Source organism: Harmonia axyridis, chromosome 1, assembly GCF_914767665.1.
Source record: "Harmonia axyridis chromosome 1, icHarAxyr1.1, whole genome shotgun sequence".
NCBI classification, from domain to species: domain Eukaryota; kingdom Metazoa; phylum Arthropoda; class Insecta; order Coleoptera; family Coccinellidae; genus Harmonia; species Harmonia axyridis.
This window is the reverse complement of record NC_059501.1, coordinates 47939023-47962096: the sequence shown is the minus strand read 5'-3', so window position 1 is coordinate 47962096 and position 23074 is coordinate 47939023. Positions and strand designations below refer to the sequence as shown.

The 23074-nt window shown below is 32.7% G+C and overlaps 2 protein-coding genes across 4 annotated transcripts in view; both read left to right on the top strand.

Moving 5' to 3' along the window:
* LOC123673051 overlaps positions 1-23074 on the top strand; it is a 928323-nt gene that overhangs the window by 363940 nt on the left and 541309 nt on the right. The gene's annotated exons all lie outside the window — the stretch shown is intronic.
* On the top strand, positions 1944-9333 carry LOC123673078. Its single transcript, XM_045607505.1, has 5 exons — positions 1944-4087; positions 4278-4403; positions 4460-4489; positions 6639-8341; positions 9197-9333. The coding sequence occupies exons 1-4, from the start codon at positions 3992-3994 to the stop codon at positions 8286-8288; spliced, it is 1902 nt and encodes a 633-aa protein (XP_045463461.1). The 5' UTR covers positions 1944-3991; the 3' UTR covers positions 8289-8341; positions 9197-9333.

Sequence of the window (23074 nt, the reverse complement as noted above, 5' to 3'; positions counted from 1 at the left end):
AATGAATTTATTTGATGCTGTATTTCTTCTGTACCAATTCAATTTTATGGTGTTTTTATGTCGGTATACTTTTGTGTAGAGAAAGGGAACTCCCTGTTCGTGATCTTCCATCTCAACAGTGAATTGTAAATCTTTACAGTAGGAATTGAAGCATTTCATAGTCTGTTCAATTTGATCTTCTGGTAATGCTATGATGATATCGTGTACGAATTTTTTTAAGAATGGTATTTTAAAATTTCATTTTTTTTATGCTGTTATCGAGTAAATCGTCCATAACATATGATGATATAATTGGACTCAGTTTTGACCCCATAGCACAGCCAAATACTTGTTGGTAGAATTTATCACGAAATGTACAATAATTATTTTCAAGAATAAACAGAGTAATTTCCAGGAATAGCTTTTTTTCGATGTTTGTATGATTTTGAATTATATCCCACTTTTGTTCCACAATTTTCATTATGATAGTTTTTTCCAAATTTCCGAAAAGTTTATCACATCAAATGATGCGATATATATATATATATATATATATATATATATATATATATATATATATATATATATATATATATATTCTGTACGATTCGGATGCAACACTTGAGTCACGTAGACAACAGGAGAATAATGACACAGTGGAAAAATTTCATGCATCATTCCCGAATATAAACAAACTGACCTCGAAAATTAAATATATTTTCAAAAATGAAAAAGTTCTATTGGCAACTTACAACCAAATAACAATAAAATCCTCATATGGTTATCTCAAAGACCCAATACCAACAAAATTAAAAAGTAATGTAGTGTATCAGATAAAATGTCAAGATTGTCAGGATATGTATATTTAATTATTTATTTATTTATATAAACAGGTGATGACCACCCAACACAGTATCCACTTAATTGCTTATTTATTTTAATTGCAAAACAAAAATAAATAGATACATATATATATATATATATATATATATATATATATATATATATATATATATATATATATATATATTTATATATATATATATATATATATATATATACATTAAACCGCCTTTGGAGAGCCATACATTGTCGTTTTACCATCATTTCGACGTCCTCTTGCAATCCGACGTCCGATATACGGACGTCGAATTGTTTTGCCCAATTCTCAATGTATTATGACTTCATGGCACGTCCTGAGTGCGTATGTCAATTTTTGCCGATGACGTCAGGTATTCTCATCGTGTACAAAATCGTATATTTCAGTTCAAACAACGAACGACCGTAGCGCTGACTACTACCTCTCGCGTATATGTTATATACATCTTCCCCGTTTCATATTGAGAGCATTTGACGACATAAAGTTTGGCAACATAGTCTCATAATAATTCTTATACAGTGCGATCAAGGGACGTCCGTTATACTTTGTTATCTAAAAAAAACTGTTTTCCATGCGTAGCGTCGCTTTTCGATGAAGTGCTTGGAGCTGCATTTATGAATACTCACGAAAATCGTCTATCCACATATCACCGTGTGATGAAGTGATGATGATGTGAGAGACAGAAAGGAGATGATAGTATATAGATTAACTAACTTCGTGAATTTCATAACGACCAACCGTTATGGGATGTTTAATTGATATCTTTGTTTTGTATGGAAATTGTTGATCTGCTATATAAATTATTTTTTTTAAATATTATTGATATTAAATGGAAAATAACAAATAATAAGGGTGTGGTAGAAAAATCTATCACAGAAATTGGAATGACCGTCGATAAAAACAAACAACTCGAATCATTGATTCTCTAGATTGAACGTATTTTCGAAAGTAATATATCCTTTATTCCTGAAGGCTACCTCACACGGTCAATATTATTGAAGCAATATCCATATTCATCAATATAATTAACGTGTGAGGAGTACATAGAAATAATCATATCTATTGATGGCGATAAATTAAAAAAAATAAAGAAGCACTGACCTGAAATCAGAAGCTTTTGCGCGTTTGTCTATATTGGGAAAAAGATAAATCCAATTTGAATACCCTGAGGGCTATTGATTTGATTCTACTCGTTCATGAATTCATCTTTCCTTTTTGAATCTTAATTCTACGCTGAAAGTTTTGAAGTCGTTCCTTCCACCCTGTATACCTCGCGGACTATTTTCATACCTACAAACTACATTTTCATAAAAATTGGTCGAGTCGTTTCGGAAAAGTTCGTAAATTATCACCGTAACACGGAATTTTTACATATAATATTTTCCTCGTTGACATTTCAAAGTTCATCAACTTCAATGGTTAGTTCGAAAAAAACGTTGTCTCAGAATTAGTATCTCATCATTCTCAACCCACATTGGAATTGATATACATTAATGCTCCGATCGGTCATGAATTATAACACAATATATTAAATTCTATTGCTTATACATCTTCACGAAAAAAAAATGTGATACAACTAATTCTTGGAATAACATTAGGCGAAAATATAGGGACCAATATGAATAAATTTCCAATTCAATTTCAATTTGACGACATACATCAATTCAATAATTGCAACCAAATGAGAGATTTAGGGTTTTTTAACAAAACTACAAAGAATCTATAGAGGCACTTGTATAGATCTATATATTAATTTATTTTGATTAATCAGAATTGGGGAAAACATTCTTTTGACTTATTCGTATGTTTTTATTTTTTTTATGATATTCCGTTACTAGCGTAACTATACACATATCTTATCACACTATTCCTAATAGTCGAATATATACATGTATGGCTTTTTCTGATAACTTTGGATTTACATCTTCCGAACGAATTAAAAAACTCTGCATGCTGAATTTTATCGAATGGAATTTGATGTAAGCAGTATATACTGACATAAGATACTATTTTTTCATCCAGAAAAATCTTATCATTTATGAATATTTCAATATTTTAGAAAGTATGCATCCCCACATTCTTTTTTGTTCTTTCACAACCCTCTTATTAATTTGATTGGAATTTACCAGCTCTTGAATGAGTGTATCAACAGGTCCGACTACTGTATATACTCCGTACAGAGTCAGCTTTTTCGACGTCCATTTCATTAGGGTGTATTTTCATGGGTCGCTTTTTGGACGTCCATATATAACAAAATGTTATTATGAATTAATTTATGTTGATGAATTTCTCTGAGGAATATTCGAAAACGGAAACATGATTCAAAACAGAAACTGTTCTTATATTAGAACATTGAACAACAAACCCTAACTAGAACATTTGAAAGAAACAAATACGGCATTGCATCATTTGAATTCTTACGATGATTCCTATTAATTTGGATCGGACTAAACCGGAAAAATGCGAAATTTTAGCGGGAAAAGATCTGGAATTGAGGAGTTCCTATGATATCGTTTCAGTGTTGTTGTGAGAGTGTAGGTATAAGAAAGTGCAAGATGAACCGCCACCTAACCAGAGCACGAAAAATTTTATCGAGCGCATTGGGTAAGTAGCTATTTTATTATAATTTCGGAAAACATATAATAATAACATATAATAGGAGAGTAATATTATGTAATACCAACAGAGACCAAATTCTATAGTCTATACCCAAAGTTTCTCGATTTTAATATGGAAATAGGCAATAAATATTGCTTAGCAATTTCGCGGAAGACGTTCTATCGAAATTTTGAAATATAACAATCGAGAAATTTCACCTGCTGAGATTTTATCTCGAGTGGTATTCGGAAACACTATACATGGAAAAATTATTCGCAAAGTAATATGATCACTTTCGACAAATTTTCATTTCCTAAACTATTTTGAATTTGGAGAAATGACCAAATAATGGCTAAACGAAGTTGTTAGTCTAGCCGGCTTGCATTGTCTTTCATTTTCTAAATAAAAATGGAATGAGAATGTCTAATTACTGAAGAATGAAAGGATAATTTTCACATCATATTTTTCTTTTTCGGAACTTTTTTTTCATTTTGGCTTTGCACTTCTTTAGGAGAACGAGAAGCAGACCTAAAAATGAATGAAGAATTGAAAAACAATTCATGGAGAAAGTTTTGTAATGTTGACCCTAAAGAATCTTTCAAAAACTCTGACTTTGAAGTACCAAAAGAGGTAAGCTTCTTAGAAAATTGCAATTCATTATTCGAAAATGGAACTAAATCGAGAATCAGAACTCAGTTCAATGTGACAGTGTATCAATATTGTCATATCCTCTAGAAAAATTAATCGATCAATTTTGTATTGATCATTTTATATTGATCTATCGATTTCATATGTGAACTGAAAGTCTTCGATTTTCTAGATGGAATTTGTTGAAAAAATCCCAGAGAATGAAAATGAGGCAGATGATGCTGGAGTCCAAGAAAACTTGTCTTATTCTTTATCCTTTTCGGATTTAGACGTTGACTACGTTCTGTCCAGTTTTGAGGTATATGAATATTTTTTGAGATTTTGCAACTTCATACGACTGCTTTCATGTTTCAGATCTCGAATGAGGATAATTGCAATTCCCAGGTTAGTGAAGCATTCTCTGTAGCATGTTACATTTTTTTTTCATTATGGTAATTTTTATTCTCTCATATGCACATATTAATATTTTGAGTATGATTCAACTAGCACTGCTCACTCGAAAAGTGCTAGTTGTATTATGTAAACTTCCATACTGCCATACTGGTAAAATGGGGTGAGTAGAAACAAAATATTTTTTCTGAGGGATCAATGAACGTCAAGAGGTTTTCAAGAACGAAAACAACGGACTATACGAAAACCAAACTTTCTAACAGTCGGTGGAGTGGGAGCTTTTGAAAAAAACCTGTGTGGTATTTCGAGCTTACAAGATTACTTAGAGCTGATTTCAAAATACAACAAAGAAAAAAATATTGATCAAATTTTCGAAAAATGGTTTTGAAATGTTCATTTGCGGTTTTGTATAGAATAAAAAACGATCTTTTCCAAAAGCTCAATACCCAAAATGGACAACTCAGAGAAAAAATATTGTGTTTTCGCTTTTTGAGTGCTCGTTCTATTTAAACGAGTGCTATAATCGTTTTGCCTAAATGTCTGTAATTTTCGATTTTCGAACCGATAATGGTCTCATCTCAAACAACAAGGTTCGATTCACTGATGAAGAATCCGTAGTCAAATTCAATTTCGCCCGTAGGGCCGTCCGTTTACACGATTACTGTCAAAGGAAATGTCCTAGAGACTGGAAATTTTCAGTACCGCGGTTGAGTTCGTTAACGACCAAAATAATCAGGGTGTTCCATAAAAGTGGGCATTCGAAATTTTGTTCCCTCAATATCTTAGACAATACTGAACCCATCAAATTGAAATTTTGAGGTCATTTGTACCATATCCATTTCAAGCTTCATCCGAAATTATGTGGCAATCGCTTTACCAGAACCATAGAAAATTCAATTGAAATATCGAAAAAAAATTCAATTTTTTTAACAACTAAAATCAATTGGCACATGCAAAATATCAGAGGGATTGCATGATCAGAACCATAGAATTAAATTTTTTTAAATTATCGATTTTTCAGATAATCATAAAATTGTGAATTCGATCATGCTGAAATTTCACAGTCATATATTTAACACCAATCATCAGCCTCATACAAAATTTTGTGGCAATAGTACAATGAACGATTGCTCAAAATTTTCTGCACAGGACTTCTCATAATTTTTTTTAACAACTACAATTCAACCAAATATTGATAAATTTCAGAACATTCCTTTTTTTCTGACTCGTTCACGTGGAATGCCCCCAATTCCAGTTTTCCTTTACTTCATTAGAATCTCCCAAAATGGATTTTTCATCATTAAAACTTTCTGAGTTTCCACAAAATGAATAAAAGTTATATACAGTGTGTCCATTTAATAAAGTGCCACTTTTAATATCTCGGCCATGATGAAAAATCAGAAAAAATGCAAAAAGAACTAGGTTAGGATTTCATGGGAAACATTTCATACGGCAGATTTCAATCCAGTTGTATCAACCCTGTGAGCATGCAACAGCTAAAATCTTGAATAGGAAGGGCTTTAAATGTCACTTTATTTCAAAGGTGATCCCGTTTATGGTTAGTAATTCCGAAAAAAAAAATGGAATTTTGAGCAAATTGGATTGGTAGAATGTTCACTACACTCCCCATTTTTACCACCCTTAGAATTCTTTTTCCGGAGACATTTGAAGGTGGTTGGGTATAAAACACATCCCAGAGATGTAAATGAATTCAATGTAAGAAAAGGCACTGCAAGCCGAGGAATTCAAGTTTTTCAAAACCTAAGGTTCGAATTTTTGTCTACAAAATAATGAACAACATTTTCAAAATCTTTTATAGTAATTGCAACTTTTGCTATCGTAACTAGGTATGCTACCGTTTTTATTTTTCGGAAGTTCTGACAAGGAAGGGCCAGTGTTTCGTTTTTGTAAGAAGGCATTATAATTACGGTTGAAACAAGGTGACACGTAACCACCTTTTCATTTAAGATTTTAGGGTTTGATGTCTTCACTTTTGCAGGGCTGATACAAATTGATTGGAAAAATCCCTACGAACTAAACTTTATCTCTTTATGCGTTTTTTCTGTTTTTGCATGGGGATCGAGATATTGACGGTGGTACTTTTTCAAATTGACACACCTTATCTCATTGGTACTTCTTCCAGGATTCAGAAATACCAGTTGAAATACTTAATTTCGACACGACCTCTGAAGCAAAGGACTTGGAAATTGTGGAAAAAGAAAAAAATATGAAACAGAAAAAAATATATAAAAAGAAGGCACCTGAGAGGGACAATTGCTACTTTTGTGAGACTGAGGTTCTTAATTTTAGTAGACACATTGCAAGATGTCACTCAGCTGAGATAGAGGTGCAGCGATTACTTGCGAAGCCTGTGAAGAGTAAGGAAAGAAAAAATCTAATAACGAGCCTAAGAAAAAAAGGAAATTATTTGAGAAATTCCGAGGTATGTTCCAAGCCGATGAAAAAACCACCAGGTGGAGATACCAGTGAATATTTGCCTTGCCTTTACTGTCTCGGATTTTACTCTCGTAAGCAGTTGTGGCGACACAAGAAGAGGTGCACAGAAAATCCTCACTTGGAGAATAACATAAGCTCCACTTCAGCATTATACTTCAAAAATCATAAAACAGATCCTGATTTACGTGACAAGGTATTTCCTAGAATGAGGCCTGATAAAGTGTCTATAGTTGCCCAACAAGATGCACTTATTTGTGCTTTTGGGTCACGTTATTTGAGGGTTCACCGAGAGAAGCATTTCATAAATGTGACTTCAAGAAAAATGAGGGAACTCTCCCGATTATTAATCGAAGCCGAGAAACTCGATAAATCAATCAACACAATGATGGATATGCTCCAACCTAAATATTATGACACAGTTGTAACAGCTACCAAACTTTGTGCTAAGTATGATAAGTCTACAGAATGTTTTCTGTCGCCAACATTCGCCATGAACATAGCAACTTCATTAAAGCAATGTTGTGACTTGGCAATAGTATTCGCTCTAAAAAGAAAACATATTTATGCAACGGTATCTGCAGCAAACGCTGAATCGGCAATAAAAACTTTCGCACAGCTCATTGAAGCCAACTGGAGGTATAATATCTCAACCGTTGCATCGAATAATCTGCACATAAAAAGATGGAATAAAATAACCATCATACCCTTAGCCAAAGACTTGAAACTGATGAAAAATTACCTGACTACTGAAGCTGATAAAGCCAAACAAAAATTAAGTAGTGAAAATGAAAACAAATCGGCATACAAAGTTTTAACTGAAACTGCCTATTGTAGGGTGTTATTACTTAATAGAAAGAGGCCAGGAGAATTACAGAGATTATTAATCGATTTATATAATCACTCATCCAAAAGACAAAATTATGAAGAATTTTCCGATGCTATTTCACCTACGGAAAAAATTTTAATGAATCGATTCAAGAGAATTGTTATAAGAGGAAAGAGAAATCGCGGCGTTCCTGTCCTATTCAGCACAGAAGTTCAGAAAGACATCTCAATAATGAATGAAATAAGACACAAATATGTCAGAGAGGAAAACAGATTTTTATTCGCCCTTCCTGACAGCGATTCACATATCGTGGGTTATAAGGTTCTGGCGAAATATGCAAAAGCCTGTGGGGCAGAAAGACACGATGCACTTACATCTACGAGACTAAGGAAGCACCTAGCCACCCTATCACAGATATTCACCATGACGGATTCGGACTTGGAGCAATTATCAACATTTATGGGACACACTCCTGGAACCCATAAGAATTCTTATAGATTGATTGCCTGATGACGTTAACCAATCATCTAAAATTGTGAAAATTTTGCTCCTCATGGAACAAGGTAATGCTCGAGGTAATGTATTTGAAACACATAACTCATTGAAAATATTATTGCAACTATTAGTAAGCCAATACTAAATTGGTCAATTATCTTATCATTGCAGTTCAGAAATCACTTACGAAACAATCTCTACGTGGAATTTTATTATTTTATCCCAAAAATAGTATTATATAATACAGTACTTCTCACATGGCAACATGATTGAAGAAGAAATGATGATAAAGAAAGAATTGATCTATACCTACCATGCATGCATAAGCATATTTGTAAAATAATGATGATTAATATTGTTGGGGGTGAATTAATGTATTTGCTATCAGAATGAAAATAATGAGAGCTTTTCAGAGCAATTTGAATTTAAAAAAAATTTCATGGATTTTTTGTTGTAAGTTGTGTGTACCGTTTATCTTCAATTCCCAAAAAAAAAAGCACTAAAAGAGCGCGAATAAACTATTTTCATTCTGAAACCAGGTGAGGTAAACGAGTAGTAACCCAATTTCGAAACAAAATAGTCATATCTGAGATTGTTTATTGAATTCTTTTACTAAGCGAGATATGTCAGACTCAGATTCTGTCCTCTTTTCGATTTTGCTCTGAAGTTCTGTATCGAGTATAGTGTCTACAATTTTGCCAGATTTTCGAAAGATTATCATCCTTCAAATCAGTTAATTTGGTTTATGAATTTGAAATACTCAAACATTTTCGCATTGAAAAAATTTCATTCGGATGATTAAAAACCGATTCAATGGAATTCATTCATTCATTTTGTTAAATCTAGACGCATTAGCCCAGAATAATAAACTTCAGAGCTAAATTCATACAAGAATTATATAGCATGTCATGAAATATTTTCAGGTACATCTGCTTCTTTCAAAGGGAAAACTCTTGATGAAATCGAAGTTGATTTGGAACAGAACCTAGAAGATGAACTAGAACCAGATGAAGATGCCATTCCAAGCGATGTGAATGATGATATTAATATGGACTACGAAACACTTGAAAGGAGTAGTAGGCAGATTAACATTGAAAGAAGAGAAGAATCTGAGAACGAAAACCAGAAGGATGAGGTTCTGAAAAGAAAGAATAAGAGAAAAAACAACAAAATTCAAAGAACGCCGTGGACAGAGGAACAGAAGAAGGTTGTTAAAGAATTTTTCCAAACCAATATCCGAAATAAAGTACCACCCAAAAGAATCGAGTGTGAAAAACTCATAAGCCAGAATAATGAATTATTGAAGAACAAGGACTGGCTTAAAATTAAGGTTTTCATACAGAATGTATATACCCTTAAATGTAAGGGTAAAAATTGAAAAATTGTATCAATTTCAATAGTTTTTTCTTGAATAAAGGTTCACGAATAGACGAGGTTTCATTTTTTCTTCTTCTTTTTCCTCAGTCAGGATATTGGGGATTCTAGAGCTGACCAGGCATATTATTCTTCTCTTGAATTACATTTGATATTCCTATCCGAATTTTTCTTCGAGAATAATTATTATTCAATATAAAGCAATCGTTTTTCCACCCCAAGATTAACTTATTCACACTGCCAAATAATAAACAATATGAGTCGAATGAAAATAAGTGTTATTTTTCCGAAAAACAGATTAGGAAAATACTCGTTCCAGAAGATTAACTATTGATAGATGGGGAATAAAAATGGGGATTATATCATATCAACATCGAATGGTTTTGCATTGTATCGAATAATATATATTATGATATATAGGTATTTATTTTTAGTACTTAGGGCAATTCTTCCTTCTGAATTATTTCACTATAGATCAATGGCGTAACTAGAGTTGACTCATGGGAGGGGTAACCCCTCTTTGGAAAAGCAAAATCTTTCTTTCTTTCTTTTTTAAAAAATTTTTGTTTTTTTTTGTATTGTTACTTAGAATTTTTTTATTTCTTCTAATCAATGGTGAGGTTATGTCCCCAATAACCACTTCTCGTTACGCCTATGCTATATATATACAAATCATCTATCTGAACCTCAACTTGCATAAAAATAATCGTTGAAATTCTGTTGCACTCTCAAATTCTGTGAATTACTTACCGATTCTTGGTAATGAAAATAACTATGGAGGATTTTTTTCTCATTACCAAGCAACGCTAAGTTATTCACAGAATTTGACTGTGTAATCCTATTTTCCTGAATATTATTATTCAAGTACCTAGAGGTTTTTCGGTCAACTCCATTTTGATTTGATATAAAAAAAAATCCCTAAATGAAAAAATTAAAATTTCGTCAAGTTATTGACAAATCTGACAAAATCGTTCAAGTTCAAGACATTTATGTTTAGGTATGTTGTTATTTTTTGAATATTTCTGTGAAGGGTTCACCTTGGTTATAATTGTAGAAAAATTATGCATTAATAGGGGATCGTCGATTTCATATACCTACATGAAATTACCGCATTCTTTTGTGATTATTTCATATCAACATCTGGTATTTTATGACAAATTTTTTCAAAGTCTTGGCCCTATTAACCTAATCAGCCTTGCTTCAAAAAGTAAGTTAGGATTTGTAAGGAGTTATTCGCATGGCTTCGATGGAGAAACCGTTTGATATTTAATGATTCTGTGTACATGTTCCTGTTGGGTAAGAAAGAAAGTAAAATCGTGAGGAATATAACAGAAAAATTTTGTGCTGAAGACATTAAAAAAAAATCGTGTTCCATGTTAGAAAAATTTCTTCAAAGAAAATCTCAGAAAAAAATATGAAATTCAAATTGCCAAACAAAAACAAATCATAAACTTTGTAGCTTTTTTTTCATTTCGATTTTGTTTTCAAAAATCCTCACCCTTTCCGTATTGAGTACACAAAAATACTGAGATATGACCTGAATCTGATATTTCTTGAAAGGTTGCACATAACTGACTCCACTCAATTCAATATTTCTCAAGAATGATGTTCAACCCTTGTATCTGGCTTATACTTCGAAAACAAGTCATATGTCATTGGACAAAAAAAATTAGACAGTTGATGGTGAGACACTTATTGTATTTGTTCAATAATTTCCTACTGAATATGTTCGATGAAGATGAACATAAATTTTCTCATTGAAAAATCCAATTTATCTAAAATCAGTTGATACATTTTGATGAAGACCATGCTAATGAAATATTTAACTTTGTCTTTTGAATATTTCCTGATTTGAAATTGATGTCATTTTTAGTAACGGAATATGCTATTTGTTATTTGAAACACAATTTCATATTCTGTGATCACTTTACATTTTTCAATCCTTCCTAAATCAAAATGTCATCCCTTAAAGCAAAAAAAAAACGGTGGTCATATGGAACATAAGATTAGATATATGAAACTATTGATTGAATTCTTGTTTTTCTTTACCATACTTCTGAAAAATGGATGAAACTTCAATAATACAAACGAGAAGCACCATAATATTCTACCCTATATTTTAGAGAATAAGCATTTCAAATTAGTAGTATTATGTATAACTCTTACACACTAGTTCTCAACATAGATTTTAACTGACCAATAAAAAAAATGGGTTCTCATTTGAAAAAAATTTTTGGTTGTCTGACTCTGACATTAAAATAGAAACAATCTGCATGTTCAATAGAATTTTCAATCAACGTAGGAGAAGCATTGGTATGTCTTCTGATAGAAACTAGAAAATCAGGAATTTTTATGCAAAAATCTGCAAATTGATAACATTGGAATTTTGGGGGTTTTTTCAGATTTCACACAACTTTTCTGAAAACAATATATAAATAAAATTAAAACAATGTAGAATTCAATGGGTAATCTGATTATCAATGATAAAATGATCAATGAAAGTTAGTATCAATTCCAGTTAAACCGAAAGTCGAACGAATCTGAAATTATTTCCAAGTATTTATCTCTTATAACAGAGCTTAAATAAAAGAGTTTATCTTTAGTCTTTCTCTGAAATATTCTAACGAACGGTCTTTGCGAATCACCCTGGAGGTATCGGGTTGTCAGTCAATGAGCTTGATGTTCATATTAACCTCTTCATTGTTACAGCCTGTAATATTTCAATGTTCATTTTTGTGCTCTGAAGAAGGCAAAGTGTTCATCCGAAAGCTAGGCTGGTCAATATGAACATATGAACAAGTTTGAAAGCATATTCCTAATTTCCATGATTCTCAAGTGAGAATTCAATGAAGTCTACTGATTATAAGCTGAAAATGAAAGAAATTCCTGCGATGGACCATAAAATCTATCTGTAATGATTATTCTTAATATTTTCTTAACTGACTTGAGCAAAGGAAGTGGAAATTGAGAGGGAAGAAGACTGAAATCGAGGTTACTCGATAGGTGAAGTCATCTCATTAATTCTTTCTCTCTAAGTCTAGTTGTCATTGAATTACGATTGACTTATGTTTTTCCTATTAATTCATCACAAAGAATGAGAATATTCATAATAAATAATGATCCGAAATTTGTAAATCATGAATCCTTGATGAAAATATGGAGGTTTCGAAGGTTTCGAGAATGAAAAAATGTGAAAAATTAGATGAAATATATTCCCATTTCCTCAAAAAGTAAAAAATTCGATGAACTGATAATAAAAAAGAGGTATTTTAAGTAGATACCAATATCAATAGAATTTTAGAGGGAAAGAAACTTCAATTTTGAGGAAGTTTCACACGGAAAAGCTTTTTTTATGCATTTTCAAATTTTGAAAACTTGGTTCTTCATAGGCGGTTATCTCATCACTCATCAATAAAGCAAACTGACAGAAATATAATAATCATTTCATAAAATGTTTACAATACATGATTATTCATAACTGAAACCTCATTTTTTGGAATATGACAATTAGGAACGTTCCAAGTAAATATGACATAACCTGTTAATCAATTACAATAATTATTTTCTACCATTCAGAACTGAATTCGTTATAATTCGATGTGAAAATCTCGGCACCGTCCATGTATACTGCATTTCGTTTTCATTTTTAGAGAAAAATATCCTGCATATAAAATCGTATAACGTTACAACAACACCCCCCCCCCCCAATATTAATGAAGGATCAGAATAACGAAGCAGGCACCTCTCCGAATGCGTAATACAAATAAAACGTTTGGTCGTCAAATGAACTCATTAAATACAGTTGGGTGCATATACGTATCCGAGTCAATAGAACTTGTGCAGACGCTAAAAGGCAACACTGTGGGACGTCTAAGATACACAGGATGTACGCATTATATACTTTCGGTCGTCAAATTGAAAGAGGATGAAAGGGTATGAGATAGCACTGAAATAACTGAAAAAAAAATTGGTGTATGAGAAAAACTGAGTACGGTTACTGAACCCACAGGGGCACACTTCATTATATACCTGATGAAATTTACAAAAAGCTGACTATTTCTGATGGACGTTGTAAGCCTAGATTTATACTGGACGTCTATCAGCACCAGGATTTATATATATACAGGGTGTTTCATCATAAACTGGACAAACATATATATTCGTGTAGAGGACATCGGAAGAATCATTTTTGCCTTATACAATATATCCCGTTTTCGACGCATAAGCGAGATACAGGGTGTTAAACGTCAATTTTGAGCAATATTCTTATGGGTGTGGTCAGTTTTGTATAACACTCAAAGAAACGGTTTTTGGTCAAATCTCAGTATTTTTGGGTCCTCTATTCAGAAAAGTTGATGAATTCCGAAAAAAGAATTACAAAATGGCGGAAAACCTGCAACGTTCCTAATTTTTTTTTCCGGTGGTCAAATTGAATTTTAGTTTCTGAATGAACACAATTTTCTAAGAATTTCTGTGCAAAAATTTTTTCAAAAATCGAACACAAATTTTTTTTTACATGTCTACAGCGATGAAAAAATTTCACCCGAAATGGATGAAATTTTGTACAATTGTACTCCTTCAATTATCAATCACGAATATGAAAACAGAATTGTAAAATATTAAACGGTTTCGTAACTACAACCATTCAAATGTTTCGTTCAAACCTCCAAAAAAAAAATTAGAATGGCTTCTTAGAGTCAAAATTATTAAATTATTGCTATTTCCAAAAATTCCGGATGCTAAAATGTATTTATACAAAAAAAATTCGGTGAAACTTAGTTGGGAGTCGAACCCTCGATTCCAACGTAAGTATTAATGAAGAAATTAAGACAGTTCTAAGGATATTAATATTCGTTGCTAAGCAACGGAAGTTCGTAGCTCATAGAATTCTACTGGTTTTTTGAATTTCACTGAATATAATCTGACTCAGCGGAATATCTTCAAGAAGATCTGGCAGAATCTCCGTCAGGAGGTGATAATAGCCGTTTCCAGTCAATGTTTGAGGAAGAATGTATGGTCCGATAATGAATTTATTTTTTATTCCCGCCCAAACATTAACTGAAAACCTCTTCTGGCTATTTTTTGATACCGTGGCATGCGGATTTTCTCTATGCCATAAAATATTATTTTTTCTGTTGAAGAAACCATCCCTATGAAAAGTAGCTTCATCCGTAAATAAAATTTGATGGAGAAAATCCCTATTTCCACGTACTCTTCTCAAAATTAACTGACAGAATTCTTTTCTTCTATGAAAATCACCGTCTTTTAAAGTTTGGCAAAGTTGGAAATGGAACGGATGGAAGCTGTTCCTTCTGAGTACTCTCCAAACAGTAGTTTTTCTTTTATTTACTGGAGGGTGGTTCGAAAGAGTTCTTGTTGAAATCATTGGGTTATCTCCTACTAAATTAAGGATGCGATCATCATTCGTTCTTATTGTTTCCTTCTTTTTCCGGTGCAAACTTCCTTCTTCACGTAATTTGCGTACTGTTTAATAAAAAGTTGTGAAGTTTGGCAAATTTCTGCTTGGAAATCTGCGGGAGTAAATTTCCCTTGCTTTTCTGCCTGAGCAATTCGCTTCATAATAAGCCTGCACAATATCATTTTTTTCCAAAAAAGAATATTTCATTTTCGTTTCCAAACAAATTCGTATCACGATACTTGCGAAATTATATTCAGTGAAATTCAAATAACCAGTAGAATTCTATGAGCTACGAACTTCCGTTGCTTAGCAACGAATATTAATATCCTTAGAACTGTCTTAATTCCTTCATTAATACTTACGTTGGAATCGAGGGTTCGACTCCCAACTAAGTATCACCGAATTTTTTTTGTATAAATACATTTTAGCATCCGGAATTTTTGGAAATAGCAATAATTTAATAATTTTGACTCTAAGAAGCCATTCTAAATTTTTTTTGGAGGTTTGAACGAAACATTTGAATGGTTGTAGTTACGAAACCGTTTAATATTTTACAATTCTGTTTTCATATTCGTGATTGATAATTGAAGGAGTACAATTGTACAAAATTTCATCCATTTCGGGTGAAATTTTTTTATCGCTGTAGACATGTAAAAAAAAATTTGTGTTCGATTTTTGAAAAAATTTTTGCACAGAAATTCTTAGAAAATTGTGTTCATTCAGAAACTAAAATTCAATTTGACCACCGGAAAAAAAAATTAGGAACGTTGCAGGTTTTCCGCCATTTTGTAATTCTTTTTTCGGATTTCATCAATTTTTCTGAATAGAGGACCCAAAAATACTGAGATTTGACCAAAAACCGTTTCTTTGAGTGTTATACAAAACTGACCACACCCATAAGAATATTGCTCAAAATTGACGTTTAACACCCTGTATCTCGCTTATGCGTCGAAAACGGGATATATTGTATAAGGCAAAAATGATTCTCCCGATGTCCTCTACACGAATATATATGTTTGTCCAGTTTATGATGAAACACCCTGTATATATATATATATATATATACTGTGGAAACCACGACGAGTTTTAAAAAGGTAGACAACATACAGAATTCAACAGACCTTGTGCAGAGATATAAGGCACAAAAATTGTAATTGGAATACGTGCTGCGCATGTCACACATAAAATAAATGAGTGAGCTTTCTGTGTATGTTTACAACAAGTTTATCCGAAACAATATCTCCTTGATTTCGTTCCTCAGTAATTCCATAATCCATATTTGAGGTTAGACTAACAATCTTCTGGATTTCCTAACAGAACGTACTATTTTCTCAGATTATTATATAGGAAACAATGATGACGCGATTTCATCTGACTAAAGTTCTCTATTCAAGAACTCGGGGTCTTCACTTTTTTTCCGTAATATTATACGAATATTCTGTCGTTATGAAATGTATGAAAATAATTTCTTTTTCACAACTTTAACATTAGCCGCACCACTTTCGAAATGATTGAGTCCTAGATCTCAAATCTATGAAGCATCATCCTAGGTCATCAGATTTGAATCCATTAGATTTTTTATTGTGTGGTTTGTAGCCTATCCCTATAATTAAGGGTTATACTTCTTTTATTATCCTCCCAGATGGAGATTATTTCATTTCGGTTTTCAGTTGTAAAGAGGGTATGGGCTGAGCAAGAATTGATCAAAGGAACTTGAAAATAACTAAACAGGAAAAAATTTTAATTATAATTGAGAATACAAATTTTGAATACTATAAAATACTCTCGTCATTACTTTCCTTTTGAAAACTACAGTTTAGTGAGGGCCTCCCTGCGGATGAACTCTTCCACCTGGTTCAGTTGTCCTAATTCAGAAATTGTACCAAAAAGTTTTCCAAAAAGTGAAGTCCAAAATTATCAGCATTCACCAAAAATTGAAATTATTTCTAGTAAACTCTCTTAAATTGAAAATACCTTCAAATAAATTTTTACTGATAAATGAAAATAATAGGTACATATGAAAATATATAATGATAAATCTGATAAAAACATTCCGAGCCGGTTATCCGGTTTTTGATCGCGAAAAATAAATGAAATATTTATCATCTTGATATAAGAAATGGGGAAAGAAAGATAACAGAAAAATGCTCATACGATGCATTCAACAGAACTTCCACAGCGAGAAAAAAAACGAAGAACCGTCCCGCTCAGGAGTTTGAATTCTTGATATTGCGAAAGGACCCTAGCGGCGAAGGTTTCTCTTGAAGAGGAAAACTACAGTGGCGTAACATGCAATGTGGAACGTTACAGGTTGAATGAAGGAAAAGGTTTATTGAAAACCGATTGAAATTGAGAACGAAATCTGAGAAAGAATTATTGCTGCAGTTGAAAAACTGTATGACTTTGGATGCACACGACCAATAAAGAGATCATGTTTGCATTCAAGCCAATTGAACGAATGCTATGAATTGATTGCTTGAATTACAAAATGATCTTCTGGCTCGAAGTACCTTGAACGTGTGCGTGGATTGTATCTTTGGAAGAAAATACATATGATTTTTACTTAATATATTAACACAAACGCTGTATAAAATTATAATATCAATAACTTGTGAATACTTGAATATGTAATGAATGTTGAGTTACTGATTGACTGTATGTTAACTGAGTGAATATTGAATTATAACTGGTGAAATAGTGAATAACTGGAAGCCCTCTCTGGTGGTGGGGCAATGGTGGGAGAAAGCATCGAAGCAGGATTCTTCTTCTTCCTCTGTAAGCCTTAACATCGCGGCCACCTTGAAAGGTTAGACTTTCAATAAGGGATTTTCATGAACTTCCTATTGTCAGGAGACAGGTAATGACTTGATTCTTGCTAGATATTAAACTTCCATTGGCAGGGGACTGATTCTATGTACACTGCATTTGAAAACATCACATTTCGTCATGATGCTTACGACACGTACAATATTGTCCTCTCCTGGATGAAGATCCGCGATTCTTACCAAACACCATAGACGTTGTGCAATCTGCTGTGGTCTTTGATATCTTCAAAGGTGTATAGGGAATTTCTGTGAATTCCCTTTGTTGTGCAACCATCAATGTGTCATCCACAAGGAAATGTTTAGGTGTAAAGGGGGATAGGTCATTAGGATTGGAAGACAATGAGGTAATAGGACGTGAGTTGAGCACAGTTTCAATCTGACAAATAACTGTATATAAACCTTCAAAAGTGAGATGAGCGTTTTTAACAAACCGAAACTAAAAGATAGTTTGCAAAATTTTCAATTTTTTGGTGAAATCATATTTCCAATAAGTTCAATATGGACAACCTCAGTTATGAAACAAACAAATATATGATATGCCTTTACCAATTTCCTAGATCTTAATTGAACAGCTTTAATACTAATGGGATTTGCAAAGTCAATACCAACAATAGAAAATTGACCTTACGGAATGAGCCTTGAAGTAATATAGTTTTGCAAAAGATTATTTTCTGAATTGACAATTGTGAAAGTATTTGATTTTTTGAATATCCGCTATATGATAACCGACAAGTGTTCTCTTTAGAGAACGGATATTCAATGTTTCCGTACAAATCTTAAAATAAATTTAATCGGAATTTGGACTCCGAATTAATCCTAATGGGTTTATAATATCATTATGATTATCGAATATGAGAAGATTTTCTGATTTTGAAATTTCGATGAGTTTTTTCTTGTCTTGTACTTTCAAGTTTCCAAAAATTTTGATGTTGTTCATTATTGTTAATATTTATTTTACAAAGTACGGGTGAATTCAAATGCCTTGCGTAATTCGATCCAACCTAGTTTGGTATTCTGTAATGTGGGGCAGTTACGATTGGTTTCAATTTGTCCAGAGCATAAGATATCGAAAAATATACTAGCACCCAACAATACATCAATAGAACCGGATTTGAAAAAGGAATCGAAAGCTAGGGTAATGTTGTCTGGCAGATTTAAATTTGAAATGTCAACAAAATTTTGAGGCATATGATTAGTATTTTCATTAACAACTAAAAATTTGTCTTTAGTTTGATATTTTTTATTATTTAAAATAAATGATGTCTCTAATCTTCCTCGAATATGACTTGTGGTACCATTTACACCGATAACTGGGAGATTGATTTTAGAAACTTCGAGATTAAGTTTTTTTGCTAAAGATGAAGATATGAAATTGCTTTGCGACCCAGTATCTAGAATTGCTCTACATGGTATCAATTTTCCCTTTGAGTCGAAAAGATTAATTTTAGCTGTTGGTAATATTACCTGAGAACGTTTTGAAAATAGAGAATTAGTCGGCTTATTTTCTGGTATTGAAGTGAAAGTCGAATTTGATTGATGGGTTTTTGGATTATCGTTTGCTTCTACCTGAGTAGGTACTGAATAATTGCTAGATGCGTCACTTACCGACAAATTTGAACTTTTAGTATTGTTATGGAATAACGTATTGTGCCTTTTCTTACAAATTCGGCAATTAGAAAGTAATTTGCATTTTGATTGTGAGTGGTTATCCCTTAAGCAATTGGTGCAAAGCTTGGTTCTCTTAACTTCTTCTAATCTTTCGTTTGTAGACATTTCTAAGAATTTATGACATTTATATTTGAAATGATTTTCTTTACAAAATGAACATGTTTGTTTTTGCGTTGCCAAATTGGAATGTATTTTTTCTCGATAGGGATTAGTTGAAGGTTTGCTTTTGTTTTCAATTGTTTCCAAAAGTTGACATCTTTTAGACAGGAAATCAGTCAACTCTGATAATGTGGGAAGTGTTTTATTATCTTAATTTGCGTTTACGAATTCTTCCCATTCTCTTTTGGTGATTGAATCCAATTTTGATGATAATATATATACTAAAAGAGTATCCCAGCTTTCAATGGGTTGATTAAGAGCTTTTAATGATCGAATATTTCTATTGAAATTATCTAGAAGTTTTCTCAAATGAAAGAGTGATTCGTTTTTAACAGGAGGTAGTTCAAATATTGATTTTACATGTGTATGAATTATTAATATTTTGTTTTCATACCTTTCTTTCAATAGTGACCATGCTATAGTGTAATTATCTGGGGTGATTTCTATTGATCGTATTAACTCTGCAGCTTCCGTTTTCAAACATGTTTTTAAGTAATAGTATTTTTGAACATCAGAAAGTTGAGAGTTTGAATGTATTAATGAATCGAAGGTATCGTGAAAAGTTAACCATTGCGTATAAGAACCCTGAAAATCGGGTAGGGTTAAATGAGGCAGCTTTATTTAACTTATTGGATTGTTCAAATAAACAGATCCGTTTTCTGAAGGGCAGGTTTTAAGAGAATTTTTGAAAATTAATTCGAGTGCCTGTGCTTCTAAGTCAAAATACGTTTCCTCGAAATATGCTCGCTCATCATCATCTATCTTCCCGGTTTCTAACTCGATACTGCCTTGAATAAGATCGAAATTGTCATAAAGCGTTCTCAGTTTTTCTAATCTACTGTTGATTTGGTGAATGTCCGTTTTACAACTTCCATCCGACAGATTAGATAGAAAATTGCTGAATCGAGTTAGTTGCCCTTTGATTTGTCCTCTTTTGAGTTTTAATGCTTCAACCATTTTGATTTAGTTATATATATACACTATATTTTGTCAGATTAAAAATACTCAAAAATAGGGAATTAATGTGGATAATATAATATATAGAAGGATAGTGGATGACTTACTGTGTTTTTCTGCTGTTTCACTGATTCTTGTGAATTTGTCTATCGAAGGACCATGAACGATTGCATGTTTGATATGTTTGTAAGAAAATACGCATGATTTTTTCTTAATATATTAACACAAACACTGTATAAAATTATAATATTAATAACTTGTGAATACTTGAATATGTAATGAATAATAATAAATCTTTATTTCCTACAGGTTATAGTACCCAATTACAGGAAATACAAAAACAATAATCAATATTAAATTAATAACAATTTATAAAGAAGAAAATATGCTATATCATGAACGTAATCCAATAAAACAGTGAAAATTAATAGATAAACAACCCATATACACCCCAACAGACAGTTTTCAGGCTCCACGGAGAGAAAAAAAAAAATAAAACACAAGAAAGAAATGGAAATCATATACAATACAATGTCATGTGTGATCATCTCAACTTCAGATGTTTTCATTTGAATATAAATCACAGATATAATCTAGAGATTGATAATGCAGATCACATCTATCCGCTATAGAATTAACAACGGAACAAGCATATCTAAGTGGTGACTGCAAAAGCAAATCAGTTCTTGGTGTACTAACATAGAAAAGGTATCTGGTCCTAGCATTCGGGCGAGGTACGAGAAAATCTAGCTTACTCAGCAACTCAACGCAGTCAATCCTACCACCCAGAAGACCATGAAGGAACTTGATGGCATGTAAACCTCGTCTGCATTCAAGGCTTTTCAAATTGAATATTGATAATAAGATACTATGATCGTATCCCCTAGGGGGGTACAGTCCATCCTCTCGAAATGAAAGCCATTTCAAAAACCTTCTTTGTACAGTCTCTAGATGGCGAGCATGACAGTTATAGATTGGGTGCCAAATAAGACAACCATACTCGAGCTTACTTCTGACCAACGCGTTAAATAGGTGAATTATTGTTGACGAATTCTCAAAAAATCTCGCGTTCCGTACAATGAAACCATATATCCTACATGCCGATAAAATTAGTTGAGTTATATGTGGTATGAAATAAAATCTTTGATCAAATACCAAACCCAGGTCCCAGATTTCAGTAAGCCGAGAGAGATTTATACCACTAATGTTATAGTTAAACAGATGTACTTCCTTCTTCCGCGTGTAAGGCACTACGCTACATTTCGATACATTCAAACGAAATTTATTACTGTTACACCACCCATTTACAACATCCATGTCTTCCTGCAAACTTAAACAGTCATCAGCAGATGAAATTTCCGCATAAATTTTAAAATCATCAGCATAAGCCAATTTCAAGTTCTTTATTATCTGTAGAAGGTCATTAATAAATAGGATAAATAATAACGGTCCTAGGTTAGACCCCTGAGGCACTCCTGAAGTAACGTCAATATCTCTAGATCTACAATTTTCGATTTGAACAAACTGCCGACGATGACTCAAATAGGATTCAACAAGATCAGTTAATGCATTCGAAAAGCCAAAAAGACTTTAAATTTTCGCAGTAAGAATTTTATGATTAATCTTATTGAAAGCCTTTTGAAAATCAGTGTATATAACATCAACTTGTCCACCCAAATCCAATCTTTCATATACGAACTGCGAGAATTCAATTAAGCTAGTTGAACATGACCTTTTTTTTCATGAAACCATGCTGTTCCGCTGCAATACCGTCTCTAACTCTAGGATATATGGCGTTAAACAAAAGTATCTCAAATAATTTAGAAAAATTACACAATATAGATATAGGTCTGTAATTACTTATGATGGAGGGGTCGCCCTTCTTGAGCACAGGAATGATTTTTGCAGCTTTCCATCTGATCGGAAATGTGCTTGTTTTTAAAATCAAATTATAAATATGTTTGAGTGGGAACATCAAAACACCAATGCAGTCTTTCACAACGAAAGTAGGAATCAAATCTGGCCCGGCCGTCAGTTTGTTACTAAGTTTTCGCGCAGCCGATCTAACCTCACTATCCGATACACTTTCAACTGAAATAAAACTCTGGTCATACATTTCCTCAATTCCATCATAATTAACACAGTCATCAGTTGCATAAACCGACCCGAAAAAATCGGCGAATTCACCAACAACTCCAGCCGGACTGCTGTAAGATATGTCGCCATCCTTAACAACACCAGGAATCCTCGTGTATCCCTTTCTGTCCTGAATAAAAGCCCAAAAACTTCTCGGATCCTCACTTATTGAGCGTTCCGCCGACGATATGAAATTTCTGTACAGTATTTTAGTTCTTGACTTAATAGTTGATCTGAGAGAACGGAATTGATTAAAATCATTG